Source organism: Ixodes scapularis, unplaced genomic scaffold, assembly GCF_016920785.2.
Source record: "Ixodes scapularis isolate PalLabHiFi unplaced genomic scaffold, ASM1692078v2 PGA_scaffold3__209_contigs__length_174095766, whole genome shotgun sequence".
In the NCBI taxonomy this organism is placed as follows: Eukaryota; Metazoa; Arthropoda; class Arachnida; order Ixodida; family Ixodidae; genus Ixodes; species Ixodes scapularis.
The window spans coordinates 23,391,584-23,411,239 of NW_024609868.1; the positions used below are offsets into that span (position 1 = coordinate 23,391,584).

A 19,656-nucleotide genomic window follows, 5' to 3' on the forward strand; every position below is an offset into this window, starting at 1 on the left:
TTTGCCTAGTTATATACAACGTGCCTACCGTAATATCTAGAGATAGCCCTCCTAAAATCGAGAGAAAATTGGGTGAAAATAAGGACTTTTGGAGTGCAATCAAGAAAAGTCTTAAAAAATGCTATTTTAAGATCATGTGTCCCTGCCAAACTTCTTATCGCAGTGGGGCAATAAAGCAAAGATGACTGTACTTCCCAGTCAGCAATGTTCGCTTGTATCCCGCCATGGCTAACTAGATGAATTTACACCTAGGTCCTCACTGATCCTAACACTGCGATTACTAGGAGTGGGCTATCTTTCGGTGTTTTAAAGAAAATAGCAAATCAAGCCAACAATAGGAGTGGGTTACCTTTCGAAAGTAGGGCATCTCTCAGGATTTTACGGTAGTAGCAACGCAATGCACAACAAGGCCGTTTTTTTTATTTTTTAAAGGGAGTGTTTTTTTTAGATTGTAAAGAAATAAAGGGATGAATCTGGCTGAAGCAAAGTCATGAGCCCGGGAATGGGAGGGGTAGCAAGTGCTTGCTTTTGTGTGCAGACATCTGTTGGAGTTAATGAAGGAACATTTTGGCTGGGGATAGTGGTTTCAGAAAGGGCAGCCACTTATCCTGTATTTTGCAAGGTCTTCGAAATACATAGAAGCTGGCTTCAGGAAGCGCTTTTTCATTACTTTACAGGAAATGCTTTTGCATTACTTTACAGGATAGCTAGTGGGGGAGAAAAGTACTACTAATGCACTACATACGGTATCTACTTGAGTAATTGACACAGTTTTTTCTATCAGAGCCTATACTCCTACTTTCCCGCAATGTAGTGTAGTGAGATAAACAGAAGGAGCCCAGTGGCTTATGGGACGGGGATAAAATCCTCACATAAAAATACTATCCACGCAGAATCGTCTCCTTCTCGTTTCTTATGCAAACCATGATGATCAGATGTATGTGTGCTAAGTGGGAAAGTAGACACACAGGCCTTGTTCATACTTAGTGCATTGATTACTAGAGTAAATTCCATATCAAAACTATATCAAGAATTAATTCTACAGATAACCATAAAAGCCATGAAAATCAATTCAGAGTCCGCTCAAAGACTGACTATGCTACAACTATAAAGTTTGTATCTAACTCTCTAGAAGTCTGACATTTGATCGGGTTAGGTTTTTACGCCACACAGATGTCCTCCGAATCACTCACTGTTAACGAGGGCGAGGCAGTGGTTGGCTCCAGATGCTATCTGCACCACATGCATCGTTGCCAGCTTCTTTATCACCCTGGTAAAGGAGAAAACAACATAGCACTTGAAACTGGAAGCTTCAATACCCACACGTAATCTCCAGAATTTTGTCACAGTATTTACTCGAATGTCAATAGGTGGGCGCCCTGTTACAACTGTAACGAATGACGTTACGGGCAAGCTATGTATAAGGCCATAGGGCGCACAGTTCTCAGATATTACCACTAGCAGAGATTGTCACGCGTTGACGTCACCAAGCGGGAACGCTCGCAATATAGTAACCTTGGCCTTGCAGGAGCCATTGACACCAGTGCGATACGCATTGCACTTCTTGCTGGCCGATTTTGAAGAGAGAAATGGAGAACTCGCGGCCACGTCATTTCGTTTCCGCACCCCTTAAGAATATTGAGTTTTTCGAATAAACCCAAGCTAATGGAACTTTTACTGGCGAGCATGTTTCGGATTTACCTGAAAACATGGAAGCCCTAGTTATAACTGACAGAGAAACTCGCCTCATGGGTGCAGCCATTTTAGAGCGCAGCTCATAGGCGCCCGTTTCCAACTTGAGCGGCGTCGCCGTCGCCTTTGGAGCAACCGCATGTTGCATTATGGGACGTTTCCCATAATGAAGTCACACGTGACATCACAAGGGTCACGAGTGAAATCACGACGAAGGTCACGACCTTCACAGTGACCTTCATAAGGGATTCTTGTGACGTCACAAAAGGTCACTCGTGAAGGCCTTGACAAAGGTCACCAGTGTCACTAGGATCACGAGTGATGTCATGTGTGACGTCACAAGGGAGGGAAGGAGGAGAAGGAGGAAGGGAGGAGGAGATGGAAGAGGAGGAGCAAGGAGGTGAAGAGGATACCCTCCTCTCTGTACCCTCCCCTCCTCAAGAGCTGTGCTCTGATTCGGCATTACAGGGAATTGTAAATGTCTTTCATTTTTGTCACTATTGTAAAAAAAAACTTTATTTTCGCACGTTCAATATTACGTGAAGCTTTCGAAGTTTGCCCTTAGAGAATATTTCCCAAGCCTTACCTAGATTTTTTTAACTATTTTGCTACAGTTCCAGTGGTGTGAATGATTTGAGTAATATTGAAGCACTTTTTGGAACAGCAGGAAAATCTTTTGGAGCACCAACATATATACTTATTCTTAGGGTGCCTCAATGTCCTTCTGTTTAGGGTGATGCCAGTCTTTGTAGTACCCAATTCCAACAGCAAGCACTCTTGAGAAAAATACAAAAAAATAGCCGGTAACAAGATGCCACCATTGCACTGTCAATGCCAAGATCTCGTGCCGGGAGACGCGTTTTCTCGATCACCGGAACAGAAAAGAAACAAAAGCATCAAGAACAAAATAGTCAGATGTCATCACCCTAAGCAAAGTGCACATGAAGACACTCTACTTATTTTCAATTACTCCAGTGCCTTTCCAGCTGAATGCCTTTTTTTGCTTTTCTACTAGCATGAGCATGCGTGAATGCTAGCTCTATGCCTCAAACTTGTCATATGATTATGCACATTTTGCATGGAGGTATAGCTTTAAGACAATGCAAAATTAGCATACCAGATATAAACATGCTTTCTTAAAGAAATATCTAGCCAAATTCGTAAAGGTTATTATTCCCAAGTTTCCATTTGTTTCTATTTTGATAAATATGATTTATAATGAACCGTTTATTTGGTGACTGATCTAGCATAATTGAATGCTTACAGTGAAGAGGTAAGCAAAAATTATTTGAGATAAAGGATTAAACCTACACTGCAGCCCAGCTATTTACTTTCTAGGAGATTTTAAAATATTCTCAATATATGCAAATACCTAGAATTTAACAATAAAAAAAAGAAATTAATCACAACCTACGATAATGTGCAGCTTGTCGTGGTGTCACATAACATTACGGTGTCAAGAACGTTATTACAGCGATAGCTGTAAGTGAGAACCTTTCCGGGAAATTGCGTTGTCTTTTGCGAAAACTCCTGAAGCCTCAACGTGCACATACAGCTAAAGCAGGCGTCAAAAAACAACAAACGCATGCTAAAAACAAAGCATTTAAAAAAAAAAATTGGGCGTGTACTGGAGGCTAGGCATTCGAAAGAGGTGCCCTGCCATTCTCACTTTGACAGCGGCTGTAGCAGACACCCCGTTGTGACGGCGCATGCACACGACCATCCAAGCAGACAAACTTGCACGCCGCATGGCTAGACCTCCGAAAGTTGGTAATGGGTCAGAAGAACTCGATTTTCAGTTACGGCGCGCCGAAAAGGCTCGTCAGAGGCGGAGTATGAATCGGGTATGGGCGTAAAATCAAGATCAAAAGCGAAAATGGCTTGAAAATTCCTACAAATCTGCTTGGGAAGAGGCGCAGAAAGGACGACGACGCCACGCTGATGGCAAATAATGGGAGTGCCGAGCTGCTGTCGCTGTGACACACGGTATGCGACAGCGTAAATGCACTCGGATTTCTTCAGATGTCAAATTGTGACGTCACATCATGTGCACAACGTCACGTGATGTGACATTACACCACAGCAAGAGTGACATCACGTTGCCCATATTTCTATATATATAAGGCAAATACATTCTGAATATGGTACATGTAGGCAGTAGGTCAAAGGAAAGCCTTAAAGGAACCCTAATAATACATCTATCCACTCGCTTTAACTTACAAGATTCACTCTCCCGCGTAATGTCTAACGACCCTGGGGGTATAGTAAGTAAACAAAGAAACAAATGAAAAGCCCCACCTGGGGCGCAGGCGGCTCTCCTCGTCTGGGCCGGTGCCGAGCTGTCCATGCTGGTTTGAGCCCCACGAGAAGACTTGGCCGGCCTCACTCAGGGCCAGCGAGTGGTCGTGGCCGCAGGCCACCATTCGGATCTCGTGGGCGGACAGCGCCGTCACCTGTTCTGCACACGGACGGCACGGCAGCTTCTTACAGGCCGGACCTCACGAAGTGGTGCAACGAAAACCCTTCCGATGTGCATGTAACTAGACCGAAGATTTTGCGGTATTTGCGAGATTAAATCTATGCGCTACCCATCCACGGGAAGTGGCGACTTAGAATGTCGCCGGAATTACTCCGAGCGTACGATAAAAGAATGATGAGTTAAAAACATACGCAAAGCGTTCCGGGGCTGTCCAACAGATGGCACAAACCTGTTCTCTCGTCATAAGCGGTGGCAATTAGGGATGCCGCGAACTTTTTTCGAATCGAAGTTTCGATGATCGATTCAAGCGGTTCGAAAGGTTCGAAAGATATCGATTTTTCGAATTGTTTACATCGTAAAATTCGACAGAAGTCGAATTTTCGAACTTGTTAAGCTAAGAAGTTCGACGTTTTTCGAACCGTCGAACTTATTACGCTAAAAAATTCGATCTTTTACGAACTCTCGAACTTATTGCGCCTCAAAGTTCGATGCTTGTCGAACTTCCGAACTTGACTGACCAAAAAATTCGATGAATTTCGAACTTTCGAACTTATTTATCAAGAGAATTCGAAAAGCTTCGAACTTTCGAATCCTGAAAAGTCGGAAGTTCGACGACCTTCGAACTTTTAGGGTAAAAGTTCGACGTTCGTCGAACTTCGAATGACCGGCGGACGGCTTCATTTGAATTCAAGTAGTGAGGTACATTCGCAATATTTTTTTCTCTAACTTTTACCCGCGGTGCTGCGTTCCTTACGAAAGACAATGCCGTTTGTTTCAATGTTCTGGCATACTTAGTTTTAAAGAAATAAATTCCCAAAGAAGCGAGGAAGGACGACGGGTTTTTGACGATTACCGTTTGTGCCAGATTTGAAGCGCGCTGTAGCCGAAGCTATTTATGGTAGATATGTTATACTTTTTTAAGAGTGATCTATGTATAGCCTAGGTAAGTGACTTCTTAAGATGTGATTATTGTTATTCAACGTGAGTTTCGAAGAAATGTCCAAACATGTATGTACATGCAATTATGCCCTAAACTTGATATCTATTTTTGTCTAAGTTGTTTGAGGTATCGCATTTAAGTTAACACCACATACAGTACATATCATTGCCATCTGCAGAATACAAAATAATGTATTTATTGTTTTTTCACGTTAAGGAATAGATTAACTTATTTGAGAAGATTTCTAATAGTGTTCAAGTTCAGCACATCATTAAAAGAAAACTTTTTTTTTTCGCTTCACGTTCCTGGGACGTGTTTCTTTTAGCCTGTACACATTTTGGTAAAAGAAACTTGTTTCGAAGTTCTGAACCTCTGAATATGCAAGAATACAACACTTCCGGCAAATTCTTGATAGTTTTTTTTTCCAAATTTTTATCCTTGCATTTATTTTTTTATTTTTTTTTTTTTTTACTATTGGCACAAGTATTTAGGTCGAAAAGACATAGCTTTGAACTTCCGAACCACTAAGCATGTGACGAGTAGTACCTTCTGACAACGAGTTTCTAACAATGACCATCTACGCAATCTTTTATGCAGTGAAGAGCGACAGTAGCGATATAAATGCATAAATACTTTCAGATTAAAATAAGCTCGACCTCGCCCTCTTTCCCGTATTGTTTCCTTTAACAGTCCGAAATATTTGGAAGGGGGGGAAGGGAACTGAAGACCCCCCCCCCCCCCCCCCCCCGCTACCCTCTTTCCCCCCGTTTTTCCTCTTCCGGCGCCATTTGTATGGTAGAACGCTCCTCAATCTCGAGTTGTGTCGGCTTTTGCGAGGCGATTCCTCCGTCCCAGAAAATAAACCCCCAAGACAATTACAAACTTAACTTACTATATGCCAGCGTCACTCGGGCGGCGTTCGATCGGATTATTAGCAGCGTGCAGTGGGTGGCGAGGTGGTTTGCCAGGTCGCTTCAAGGTTTTTCTGAGCCTCAACCTCCTGCTCGCCCCTGGCCGTTTCGAACTGGATGAGTCTCGTAAAACAGTGTGTTCGTGTGATCACTACTGCGTGATGCAGGTTAAAGACCCCCCCCCCCCCCCCCCCCGGGCTGGCGGTCCCAATTACTGATCTATGGTCACACGTCACTCTGCACTGGCAAATATTCCAGCACATCCGGGACACTCGTCGCCTCATTTAATTGCCTGACCAACTTCGCAGAATCTAGATATCACACCCTAACTTTTCTAAACTTGATTTTTTGGAAACCAGTGAGTCGTGAAAACGTTATTTGAAACAAACTGTGGAGGAATTTGAAAACCGGACTTCGAACTTTGAAAACTTGGACTAGAAAGGAATGCAAAATCTTCGAAGTTTTTTTTTTTTCGAATTTAGCGTTAAAAGAAAATCGAAACCTTCGAACTTTATGCAGAAAGAAATTCGAAATCTTCGAATTATTCGAACTTCATGTCTATAAAAATTCGAAGCGTTCGAAGTTTTCGAATTTTATTTCCAAAGAATTTCGAAATCTTCGAATTTATCGAACCTGAATTAAAAAAATATGCGAAATATTCGAATCCGAAATTTTAGAAACCGTGAAAGTTTCGAACTTTTCGAATTCGAAACTTCACTGTGATCGAAAGTTGCGAATTTTTCGATTTCGAACCTCGGTCAATACGAAAATATCGAAATTTTTCGAAATCGAACTTCAGTTCGCTTCGCAAATATCGAAACCTTTCGAAATCGAACCTGGGGCGGTTCGCGGCATCCCTAGTGGCAATGCAGATCACACTCAAATGTGAATGTGTGAACCAGCCCCAAGAAGCAACAATAAAAGTGAGTCTTCTGTAAAACACTGAGCATGTGCCTGAGCCACAACAAGTGCCCGCCAGTGACTTTCGTCACATTCGAACACTACCCAAGCAAAGGACGCATCAAGCGCCCATTTCGGACGTCCGAGCCCACCTAGCTCATCTAGGTTCTTCTCCTTGCCAGCCGCTTCCCCAAATACCCCTGTGCAAAGTGGTGAAGCCCACCTTATCGGTGCACCTTCTGCATTTTAACGCAGAATGTGTTTTAGGGGTCGCTTGCTGCAAGAAAATTGTCACAAACGGGCGTCATGAACGATCGACATGGACAAGAGTCGTGGAGGCTGGGAGCATGACACGATGGTAAGATTATAAAGTTAAGGAGCCTCCAGCGGGGCTCGAACTTGGGTCGGTGCAGTGGCAGTCGGATGCTATAGCCACAAAGCTGCGTGGTGCAGCTACTCCGGAGCCATTGCTCTCCCGGCAAAACGTGCCAACAAGAGCGGTGTGATGCTGTACCACGTGGCCACTCGCCCAACTGACGTCATGTGTTGCACGAGAGCCATATAAGGTAGTGCCCATGTGGCACGCTTGTCCACTCGGTCTCGCTCTGACTAGCACCTGCGGTGCGCGACGAAAAATTTAGCCCAAACCACATACGGACTCTGTAGTTTCTGCTAGCTGGTTAGTGCGGTATACATTTCGCGCTTTCTGGTCATTGTCAGAAAGATAGAGCTTGCGTGATGTTTGCTCCCAGACACGACGAGCATCCATCTTCCAATTATTCAAGATTATCCCCTAACTTTGGGCGGGTGCTTGCCTGACGTTTTGCAGTAAGTCGAAGCTATGACGGAGCTTTCCGACAGACCACGGGGCATCGGCGTGTACAGTTTGGTTAAGAATGACAATGAACGTTGGACCGTGCACTTAGGTAGGATTAGAACAACTGCTTTGACATTGTCCCTCGTTAGTAAGGTTGTTTTTTCTTAATGTTGGAACAGATAGATAAAGTTTGTACCTCCCGAGACGGTTTGCCGACAGAGCCTGCAATGTAAGGACTCACCCAGCTTGCGCATAGATTTGTCCTGCCCCAGCTGCCCGAAGTCGTTGGATCCGCAACTGTAGACGCACCCATTGGCCAGCAGTACGAGGGTGTGGTGCCGCCCACACACCACGTCTCGCACCACCCGTGTGCCGAAACGACGGACCCGCTGGGGCCTCAGCACTGCCGCCTCGGCATCGTCTGCAAGTGGTGCTTGGGTTGTAGGTGATTCATGCACTATACTCCGTTTCACCTTCAAATATTGTAACAGAGCATGCAAAAGACGAGGACGCAGAGTAAGTAGAAGAACACAGGATGAGCACCGACTGAGTCAGCGCTCGTCCTGTGTTCTTCTATTTACTCTGTGTCTTCATCTTTTGCACTCTGTGTTACAATTTTTGAAGATATGCACCAACTAGCCCGCATCGCCACCTTAATTCCGTTCCACCTTATGTTGTACTGCAGCAAAAGCTAGAAGCGCGAGCTCATAGCGTTGGCAGCTGCCCTTAATGCACAGGGGCTTCTGCCACCGAGATGTGCCCTCAAAGGCTACAAGTACGAGCTCCCTCATCGCACTTGTAGACTTTTCTGCGGTACATCATAAGGTGAAATAGAGCATAGCCAAATTTGATGGGCAAGTGAGAAGGAAAATGTTATGGAAGTGAGTGACCCTTCATCCTGCGAAAATAACTTGAGACTGGAAAGGTCTCTGGTCCTCTGCAAGACAAATAATGACGAGCTCGGATCTTTACAAACCTCAACAAAAACGGCATTTGCCGTTCAGACATTCTAGGTGAAGCTTTCACCACTATAAAGGTACTGGCAACACAATTTGACCCTTATCTTTTACAGCGATGCCCGTCGGTTACGCTGCCACACACTGCCGAAAAAGGAAGGTGTGAGCCACAAAAATATTGACTGCTAATAAAGTTTTAGACACAAATATCGACTGACCTGCAACAGAATTTGCATCACCTTTCCTTTGCCAGTTCCTATTGCTAAAACTCTGGTTCCCGTCAAGTGTGAGCAGAGCAGAAGCTACAAGAGCGACCTCCGCGCTTTCAGTGTCCCCGCCGAGCATGCATGTTCGTACAGTTCAAGCATCACTCAAAGCAACATGTTTGTGCTCGTAAAATAAAACAGCACCGGAATGAACACGGAAACGAAGACAGACGGAAACGGGACAAGGCGCCTGTTTCGGTCTATCTTCATCCTTGGGTTCATTTTGGAGCTGTTCTCTCATACACAATCTCTTAATCGAAGCTTCGGTTTCGCTCGCAAATACAATGAGAGGGAGAATAGGCGGAGGAAACCGAGGAATACCGTGACCTACCCTTGCTGGCGGCCAATCCCAGCTCCCCGTTGGGTCCGTGTCCCCAGGCGTACATCATCATGGGGGGTCCACTGGCCGCGCAGGAGGAGCCCAGAGACGGGCTGGCAGCCCCACTGCTGCCACCACCACACCCTTCGCTGTGGGTACGTTTCATGCTCCTTCCTGCAGGCACATTAATGCTGACCGTTGCACCAAAGCCTTGAGGCAAACTGCGGCTGGACTCTGGTCAGCAGGTCTAGAGCTAAAATTTAGAGGAGGTATTGCAACCTACCATGCAACTGAAAGGGGGACAGACACTAAAATTTGATCTATTGATTGGACATAAAAGGCACAGCTGGGATGTTCTTTTTGAGATGGCGTAAATTATTTTTTTTTGTCCGCTCAGCTTGTACTAGTCGTACATGCACAATATGGTATGTTCCACAACACCCACATTGAAAATCAGGGGTCTCTTGAATTTCATATCAATGGTGCTAGCACATAAATGGGGATGTGCACAAGGGTTGGGCTACCAGAGATTACACATTTAATAAACAATCCAAAGCAAAACAGTTGCATGGGAGGAATAAGAAAAAAAAAATACATTGTTATTTTTTACTGCTAAAAAGGCTCAAATGGTGACTGGAAACAAACATATTCCAGCAACCATGCTTCTATAAAATAAGATTTGTTTCCTCCAGAAGGCACTATTTGAAGAGAGCACGAGAACAGCAGCTGTGCCACACTTCACAAAGTTTGTGTAGTCCAGTTGGCAGCATGGCAGCCTTTACGCTCCCTGTGTATGTGTATGGAATTGAGTCTGGACGCACATAAGGGTATGATTCTAGAACATTCTGCACTCATTGCGAAAGAGTGGCAATGCTCTGAGTTTGGAAACCAAACCACTGTCAGGCAGCTGCAAAAAGCCACAGTGAACTGAGCAAGGCAGGCAGATCACATTGCATCACTTCCACCGGCTGTTCGTACGGTTATTTTTTATGGGCACGAATTCGCCTTACTAAACACTTTTTTTTTTCTTCGGTCTCTTGGCTACTCATAAGTGGTTGCTATAACACTACTATGGGTATAGCAATAGATTTTTTGCAGTGCCTAGCGTTACGTCCAAAAGAACCCAGAATAAAAATCAGAGTCAAGTCCCACGTAACTTTACCCTAAGGCTTCGAGTTACGTCCGACGGAACTCGAAATGAAAATGAAACTTACGTCCAACGGAAATAAAAGTTGAAGTTACGTCCTGTGTAAGCTACGCAACCTTATGGAATGTTACTTTTTACGGCCAATACATAATGTCAACACAAACATATCGGGAATTATTACTACGTTACGTCCGATGCAGCATTCGTTAATTGGTTAAAATCGCAACTCCATCTGTACCTCTCAGTACAGATGCTCATCACATAATTTTTTTCTCGTATTTTCCCTTTCTTTAAGATAATTTTCTTTTTCGCCTTTAAGAAAATGTTTTGCGACGCTTTCTGAGAATTGCGGACGTTTGAAGCAATTATTAAGAAATAAAATGCTAATCTGATACGAATGTGCTGTTTACAGCAGCAGGGTTTCCGGTAGACTTATTTAAAACTGGCACAATCTTCACGTACCACTCAAGTCGCCACACGCACTAGCTTTTGCAATGTTTTCTTTCGGGGTGTCTTAAAAAAAAAAAAGCTGTTTCGAGGGGGTTGCTCGGGTGTGAGAATGACAATAGACCCTCGGCCTTTAGCCATATCAAGGGCTACAAGCAAATGTAACAAACGCTACAAGAAAAGCAAGAAGTGTTTTCATATCGAAAAAAAAATTCAATAAATTGTCTCAAAGGAAGCAAAGAAATGAAGGAAAGAAGTGTACGTGACGGGCATCGAACCCACCCAGCTTAACCAGTCTCGATGTGCGAGGAACACACTCCAGCCCTCTTAACAAAGCTGAAGGTATGGATAGAGTTGAGATTTTAACCGATTCACGAATGCTGCATCGGACACAACGCAGTAGTAATTCACAATATTTTTGTATTTACGTCATGTATCAGCCTAAAATCAAAACATACGCGTAGGTTACGCGGGACGTAACTTTAAACTTTATTTCGGGTTCCGTCAGACGTTACTTTACTCTTTATTTCGAGTTTGGTCGGACGTAACTTTAATTTTTATTTCGAGGTCCATCGGACCTAACTTTAATTTTAATATTGGGTTACTTCGGACGTAACTCGAAACCTTGGGGTAAAGTTACGTGGGATGTAACTTTAATTTTCATTTCTGGTTCCGTCCATCCCACGTAACGCTAGACACTGCGCAGATCTTTAACAGATTACGCAAGACTACTGGTCCTTCAGATTGTCAGGGAAGATAAAGAATCTGAACTTTGGTTATCTGCAGTGGCACTAGGCCACAGGAGGCTAAGACCCGGAGCTTTGTGTAATCATTTCGTAAAATTCTATTGAATACAAACGTGCTCCCTCAAAAACAGTACAATAAAGTAACGTTTTGGATTCAAAAAATATTTTGCTTGCCTGTTATTTCTTCTCCATTTACAAGTTAAGTTCGCCGAACTCATATAACCATTTCACCGACTTAGTTCAGACGAGCATGACGAGTTTACAGGCACGATATTGGGAGAGAGTTCCCAAACAGAAGCCCGTTTCCCCTACACTTCTTACACATAGCAAAAACGGCACGATTGTTCTCGATGGTTCTGCAGCCACGATCGAAATTTATCTACGATGCAGAGTCGAAACTCGCCCAGAACAATAAGAGATTTATTTTATGCGTCATGGGCGCGCTCTTCCAGTTCGTAGAAAAGCTGCCAAGAGGTCCAAGAAAGAGGCCGAAAAGCTACCCAGACGTAGCGTGCGACACAAAAGGAACGGGAAGTCTTTAAACGTCGGTAGTTTATTTTCTGCGTTTCGTAAGTACATCAGGAAAGTGCGCTACAGCATCTCGTTCAAACATCACCGTGACTGGCCGGATTGCGCTGGTGTTGGTCTAAGTATGCGATCTGCCGGTGCGAGCCCAAGCGTGCAATGTGCCGTCAAACCTGGGGAAAGACGACACACGCCAAAAAGAGGCACGGCAAAGAATCCAAAGCGGTACTGCCAACGGCTACAAATAGGCTACGCTGAGTGCGTGCAGCGACTCCCGTAGGTATGTTGTTAGAAACGGAAGCGTGCGTTACCTGCTCCCTAGACTCCCAGGTGGAAATCAAGATTCTTTCGGCGAAGCATGTCGAGCTTCGAAGCAACTCACACGCCGCCGATCCGATTCCGGGACGAAGCAGACTCGGAAACGCACACTACACTTGGACCCCCACTGCACAGGCTGCGTTCGTCTATTTTTGGCGAGTCTTCAAGTGACTGCGATTATGCAATACTGTGACGTCAAACCAGCGATTAGTTTCTTGAAGGTTACTCTAACAAAACCTAGTAACGACTGGCAAGGTGTATTTTTGACGTCATGGTATAGTTTTCTTTCTTGAAGCGTTCTTCCGCGTAGGTTTGGATGTTTAAAATGTTATCGAACGCATTTACCAAGGTCCCCTGTAGATATCGCTTTCTCACTAAAACTGACGCTCTTTTAAATCGTGTAAACCCTATCCAACTGTAGATATTTTATTCGAATACACTGTTTAACATTTAAAAATTTTCAGTAAGATATAAGTAATTTTATGACGATAATGCAATTAATGCAAAAGTGCAAACGAGTTGGACAAGAATGACAATTTGTTTTTAAAGTCAGCCCACCCGCCATAGACAACAGTATTGTCCTCCTTTGCTGGCTGTCGAGTGGCCGATTGCGTTGCTCCTTCGTTGTGTTGCCTCCGGAAGGGCTCCACAGGTTGCGAATTGTTCGCTTTTTTTGGGGGGACATCTCCAGCTTCTGGACACCCACTGAAATCAACAATGAGCGTCGACCTGAGCTCTTACCGTGACCAGCACTTCAAGGGCAGTCGCTCGGAGCAGGAGCGACTGCTGCGCCTGAGCACGACGCTTTACGTGGGAAACATGTCGTTCTACACTACTGAGGAACAGATCTACGAACTTTTCTCCAAGTGCGGCGACGTGAAAAAAGTTATCATGGGTCTCGACCGTTTCCACAAGACTCCGTGCGGCTTCTGCTTCGTGGAGTACTACACGAGGGAGGACGCAGAGAACGCGATCCGCTACGTGAACGGCACCAAGTTGGACGACCGCATCATCCGCACAGACTGGGACGCCGGCTTCGTCGAAGGACGGCAGTTCGGCAGAGGCAAGAGCGGCGGCCAAGTCCGCGACGAGTACCGCACAGACTACGACAGCGGACGGGGAGGCTACGGAAAGCTCATGGCACAGCGTGTCGTGCCACCACCAGCCGTCGTCTAGACTGGCGTTTGACAACTCTGTACAGACATAACTTCAACACTGTGTGCCCTTTCCGGCGGGAATGCAGCCTTTCTAACCGTCATCAGTTCACAACTCGGAAGTGCCCCGGGTCTACATCGACAAATAAATTGTTTGGAATCGCTTTTCGTGGGTTGCTGGTTGTATAGCCTGAGCTCCACTGAGCGGTGCTTGTGGAACCTACGCTTCCAGTTATGTTGATGCAAGGACGAAGTGCTTTTCAGGGCGCGAGACTAATAAGCAGGACCAAGCGAGGTTCACTGAAGTAGTGTAGATCCGACGGGCAGCAATAATGCTGCGGCATTCTATGGAAGCACCCATTTCAAGAAAGAAAATAGGCGAGCGAACTGCAACATCAGATGCGTGTATTCTTTTTATTTGTTCGAACCATGAACCTGCATGTTGACTTCTGCTTATGATACACTATTTACAACATGGCAAAGCACGAGACTAAGTCAGGTGGGTGTGGTTCCATCTGGACCAAAGAAGGAGGGAGAGAAGTGACCTAGAAAACAACTGTTGACTGGGGTGCCTACTTTTACCGTGCATCGAAACCCTGGACGGTTTTATCGCATCATGCTCGGTGAGGCAACTGCACCTAGAGGGACCTTTGGGAGACGGGCAGTGCAGAGAAGGACCACAACTCTTCACGAGGAACGGGAACACATTCAACGCCGTGGGTGGCTCCTCCCCTCTGGCGACAACCACACTAATGCCCCGCTCATGCAGGCAGCCTAGAGGTACCTATAAAATGGGTCTCTTCACAATCGGCAAATTGGCCCGTACTCTTGGGCTGTGAACACGCACAACGCGCGGAGGGCAGCAAACCGATTCACTGCTGACGTTGAAGAGCCATATGTTATAGACGTTTGCAAGTATGGCCTCTGGGCGCTACCATCTTGCTGCTGGTGTGGTCAGATCTTCTGATAGTGAAGCATTGCTGAAGCGTACCCATGGCCTCAGCAATGCTTCAATGACTATCAAACGATCTACCCACATTAGCAGCAAGATGGCGACGCCCAGGGGCCGTCAAATGTTTATAGGTACCTTCTTCATCGTGTGAATGGGGTATAAGGGGCTTTGCCAGAAAGCAGGCCAGCCAGAAGACCAGGGCCTCAACCTTATGGCAAGCGTCGCCCACAGACTCGTGCCAGTGCTGCGCACCAACCGCTAAAAAAAGAACTAAAATAAATTTTACAGACAGATGTACACCACATCCGGGGAAAGCCAGCACAACGCGCGAGTGACAACCTGCATCAGGGAAAATGCGTTCACACGGGGTTTCGCAGGCGACTCGCCGATTGTTGCAACTGCTCGCCCAGGGCAAGGTTCGGAGCGGCGCACCTCGAGTCACACATGCGGCTCGGGACACCTCTTGGCGACGTGCTGAAAGCCCGGAGAGCTCGTCCGGGTGAAGGCGTGTCCCGGTTGCGGCCGGAAAACCGAAAAGCGGAAGGGAGGCCGCTGCGCCCCGTCGGCCCCGTGGCATCCGCTGCCGGGGTAACCGGCGGGTCTAGAAGCTCCCTCGCCCCTTCCGCACGCTCAAGTCCTCGTCCGTGTTGTCCAGCCTTCGGTACGCTGCATTGCTCCGCCGCAGGCGCTCATGCCGCCCTTCCACAATCAGGGCAAGAATCTGCGAGTGTACCACATGTTGCTTTTTTTACCACGACAATAATTTATGCAAAAACATAAAAAAAAAACTTTTTGTTTTTCATGGGTCGATTAATTACTGGCAGGATGACTGACAAAGAGGTCCTTCAGTTGCAGCCACAGTACAGCGGAGGGCAACAAGTGCCCTCCAAAGGTTGGGCATCAAAAGAAAATTCCCTACATTTTTCAACCTGCCAGTGACTACGGAGCTTAGAAGTTAAATGTTTCGGCAAGTCCAACTGAGCCGTAAAGCATCGGAAGCGCCAAACGGGAATAAAGAAAGAGATGCCGGAGCAAAAAGCCACTTCCGAACACGACGCATTGTACTTCCGACGACGACGGCATCGTCGGGAAGGTGTCCAAAGCAAATCTGACGTTTGTGTTTGAACAGCATGAGGTCAGTCTACCTTCGAGCTACGGCGATGCAGGTTTACGCCTTAGATGAGAAATTTGGCCGGTGCAGTACAACCGTTAGCCCATTTCTTTAACGCGCCTTACGCAGCAACAATGCAAGACCGCAGTCCAGTACGACGCTCGTACAGACCGAAACGGGCAGGGGTGAGGATTGAGCCCGAGATCTCCAGCCTCTGCAGTGTGAGCTTTAGCTCCACGGACCCAGATTTGCAGCGCATTGACACGCACGGCCACCAATCCCCGAGAAAATGCCAAAAAGGGTGCCCGCTGTCGACGGGCAACAAAAATTAAACTGAGTGGACAAAGGAGAGGGAAACGAGGACAGAGAATGAGACTGACCTTTCGCTTGTTGTGGAAGGCCAGGTAACCCAGCACGCAGAGCACGACTGCCGTGAGGAAGTACGCGAAAAAGTGACTGTCGTCCTCGACCGGGATCCCGGAAAAGCGGGCCCCGTCCCCCATAGGGGACACCACGGACACGTCCAGGGGCTTCTCTGGGCGTCCCCCCGCGCGCCCCCTTCCGTCCAGACTCTCCGAAGGCTGCTCAAAGTTGGACGGGAGGAAGTCGTCCTCTTGACTCCCTGAAATGGGAGACCCCAAAAAACGTATAGACAAGATCCGGGGCGCACACTATGGAGAGAAAGGACGCCAGCCAAAACTGATCGCCCTCCATAAAACTGTAAACACTTCAGAAAAGAAAGAGAGGAAACAGTCGCAACACTAGACCCCCACCCCCGAGACAGGCTGACAGACATACGAGCGCGGATGAAGCCTTTAGGCGATTTCCGAAGAAGACTCCCGGTGCCGAGATTGTTAGTCTCCTATCTGGTAAAAACATTTTAACTTCTCTTGTCTCGTCGGGCTATGCCACAGTGAGACTGCCTTTTCTCTGCACCAATCAAAATATTTTTATTACTTCAACTTGACTGAAGGTTTTGCAGTATTTGTGAGATCACATATACATACTACTTATGAGAAATAATTGCTTATACCATCATCAGAATTATTTCGAGTTCACGGAGAAAGAATGATGCGTAAAATATTACAATAGCGGTTCTCAAATGGGGGTCCGCGGACCTCTTGGGGTCCACGAAGGCATTCTAGGGGTCCGCGAAGCACTGCCTCATTCGTCGAGCCCGGAAATAGAAGTTTACTTTTCTCTAGGCATGTGCGAATAGTGTTTTTTTAGTTCGAAGCGAATTCGAAGCGAATAGTAATTTGCTTCGAATATTTTCGAAGCGAATAATTCGAATAGTTGTAGGAAAAATTATTAGCAAAAGTTATGCAGTGGTCACTTCACCGACCATTTATTTTCACTGCAACGCAGCCACAAATCAAAACTTAAGCTGATGCACAAATCAAAACTTAGTACAAGAAAAGTCAGTGATTTTCATGAAGGAACACGAGTTGCTGCACATGATCAGGGAGGAGAAGCTCCCTCCTGCAGCTCACGATGCTTCCTGCGCTTGAGAAAAGCCTTTCACTCCTAGTCGGGGTTGCTGGTATCGAGAGATACCTACGGGCAACACGGACCAGGGATGGGTACAGATGTCTTCCCCTGCACCTCCACCATGCCAAGGGGTCTTCTGTGCGCGCAAGGAGGGGTGTCTTCAGGTACTCAACAGACTCGGTAGCGAATTCGTGGCCTGGCTTTTGGTGCGTGTCAGAACTAAGACTGGTGAAGACATCCCACAGGGTGTCACCTAACGAATCTCCTATGCCTCCGCTGGTTTCGGCAGCTGCATCACTAGGCTCGTCCACTGATGCGCTCTCCTCGACGGCCTTCGTCAGGAGTGTGCGTGCCCATTTTTTTTCTGCCTCTCCAGTGTAGCACCCGTCCTTGTACCTGGGGTCCACCAACATTGACAAGCCTAGAAGGCGACACATCTTCCCATCTGGAAATCGTGTCTTGATGCTTTGTATGAGGCTTGAGGCAACTAATCCTGCTTCATCGGTAGAGTGTCGACTGGGAACAACCTTGGTGCACTCTAATAAGGGGATCACTTGGGAGAGGGTCGGATAGCTGTCTCCAGATAGCTCAGCTGTGGCTTGCTCGAGAGGCTGCAAGACCTGCACTACTGCAGCCATGAGCCTCCACTCACTTGCACTGAGAGGTTCCACTGTGTCACATTCCGACAGCTCCACACTGACGGGCACGTGAAGCTTCACAAGCCTCTTCATCATGGCGTGTTCACTGTTCCAACGTGTCGGAACGTCTTGCACAACTTCAAGTGGCTCAAGGTTCATGTTCTTTTGGATTTCCATAAGGCGTCCGCGGGCCTTTGCACTCCTTTTATATCGAGCCACAGTGGTTCTAGCTTTCGCACATAACTGCGAGAAACCCGCCACTTCTTTTTTGGCGTTGCTGATGCACAGCTGGAGTGTATGTCCGAAGCACTGCACGCCAGACCACGGTGACCGTGCAAACGCTGAGGTGAAATTCCTAGCGTTGTCCGTGACTACATAAATCGGCATGGTGCCTGGCGCTGGTAGTTCCCAGTCCTCGACAGCACTTTTGATGAACTGTTCCAGGTTTTCGGCCGTGTGGGAGTCCGTCATGTCCGTACAAGCCAAAGCGTGCACGTGCTGTCCAAATTCCTTGTCCATCATGTGGCAAGTCACGGAGACATAGCTATTGTTTGCGCGCGAGGTCCAGCCATCTGTCGTGATGGAGTAACATTCTGCTCCGCTACTGAAAATGTCTCGCAGACTCTTTCTTAGTTCTTTCTTTTTGGACTCGTGTAGATCCGGGATGACAACCCGCGAGAAGGTCGTCCGCCATGGCATGGTTTAGTCGGGCATGGCAAGCTTCATCATTTCAACGAAACCACTTTCTTCTACGATGCTGTACGAATGTGTACGAATGCATTCCGCTAGCAATGAAGTTCGCTATTATCGCCGTCATTTGTTTCGCTTTGGGTGCAGTCGGTTTCAGTTTGGGCTTGAAACTGTCGGCTACCGACGGTTGCTGATGATTCGGTTTACTCCCGTTCTTGTGTTTGACGGCACTCCCGCGTGCTTGACGCTCACATTCGAAAGTCTTGTACGAATCAGGGTGCCTTTTCAGGTGCGTTGCGAGGGTCGTTGTCGTACCCGTTGGAGTTTTCAGCACTGCCTTGCATTTGAGGCACCGAGCTTCATTTCCCGGTGGCACTTTTAAGAAGTAGTTCCCTATCGGATTTCGATACACACCGGCTTCACTTTCATCGTTCCCGGCTGCCGTCGATGACCCGTCAGCCATACGAACGAACACGCAGCACCTAGAGCAAACACACTTCGGAATCCTTTGTGCAGCTGCGACGGTTGCGACGCACGATTTTCTGATCGGTTTATGTCACATTCAATTGGGGCGCACCACACTGCACCGACGGACGCGTCGCGTTCAGATGGCCGTGTCGGTGCGGCTGCACTACGTTCATTTGGGACTTGGTGTGTTGCTGCACCAGCTGCACCGTCAAAAGGAGACCGTGCAGCTTCGCGCACTGCGGGCCAGTGCGGCCTTGAGCTACCGCTCTCCGCCTCCTACGGCGCCTTCTTTCCCTTGGTTCGTTTTCCTCGTCGCGGTAAACATGGCGGCTCAGGAGACTCTCGCTAGATGGCGCGCGCCGCCGCCCCACTTGCGGCGGATTTTGTTCAATGGTCCACCCGTTTATGTTTTGCCCTTGAAGTAACCGCGCCAAGCGCGTTGCACGGCGGAATTCTTCGTGTTCACTTGGTAGTGCTTCATACGCTGCACCCGCGCGGTGACGCGGCCTTGGGGCCAGCATTTTCTCGGTGCTGCGTGCGCCCCAATTGAATGTGACATTAGCATGTCTTGGATTGGATTGGATATTTTTTATTTCTTGATGCCGATGCGGCTTTCGTAAGAAACAACCGAAACCGAAACTACCAGATACAATCGGCCTTCCTTCCGCTATTCGTTAGTGACGAATACT

The 19,656-nt window shown here is 47.0% G+C and overlaps 2 protein-coding genes and 1 long non-coding RNA gene across 3 annotated transcripts in view; 1 reads left to right on the forward strand and 2 right to left on the reverse strand.

Moving 5' to 3' along the window:
* Positions 1 to 12,802, reverse strand: part of LOC115316590 (probable E3 ubiquitin-protein ligase HERC3) — a 58,725-nt gene extending 45,923 nt beyond the window's left edge. Inside the window, exons 1-5 of the mRNA XM_029976004.4 lie at positions 12,457 to 12,802; positions 9,293 to 9,454; positions 7,981 to 8,160; positions 3,991 to 4,150; positions 1,194 to 1,270 (exon numbers count right to left, since the gene is read on the reverse strand). Coding sequence (XP_029831864.2) covers positions 1,194 to 1,270; positions 3,991 to 4,150; positions 7,981 to 8,160; positions 9,293 to 9,446 — 571 coding nt within the window. The 5' untranslated portion in view covers positions 9,447 to 9,454; positions 12,457 to 12,802. The remainder of the gene's footprint in view (positions 1 to 1,193; positions 1,271 to 3,990; positions 4,151 to 7,980; positions 8,161 to 9,292; positions 9,455 to 12,456) is intronic.
* A 230-nt stretch (positions 12,803 to 13,032) lies between these two features.
* Positions 13,033 to 13,781, forward strand: LOC8026041 (nuclear cap-binding protein subunit 2). Its single transcript, XM_002401526.5, has one exon. The coding sequence runs from the start codon at positions 13,181 to 13,183 to the stop codon at positions 13,637 to 13,639; it is 459 nt and encodes a 152-aa protein (XP_002401570.1). The 5' UTR covers positions 13,033 to 13,180; the 3' UTR covers positions 13,640 to 13,781.
* Positions 13,782 to 14,012: 231 nt separating this feature from the next.
* LOC121837037 lies at positions 14,013 to 16,666 on the reverse strand. Its single transcript, XR_006078069.1, has 2 exons — positions 16,061 to 16,666; positions 14,013 to 15,290 (listed from the first exon to the last, which is right to left on the reverse strand). It is a non-coding gene; the product is annotated as an uncharacterized LOC121837037 (long non-coding RNA).
* Positions 16,667 to 19,656: the final 2,990 nt, after the last annotated feature.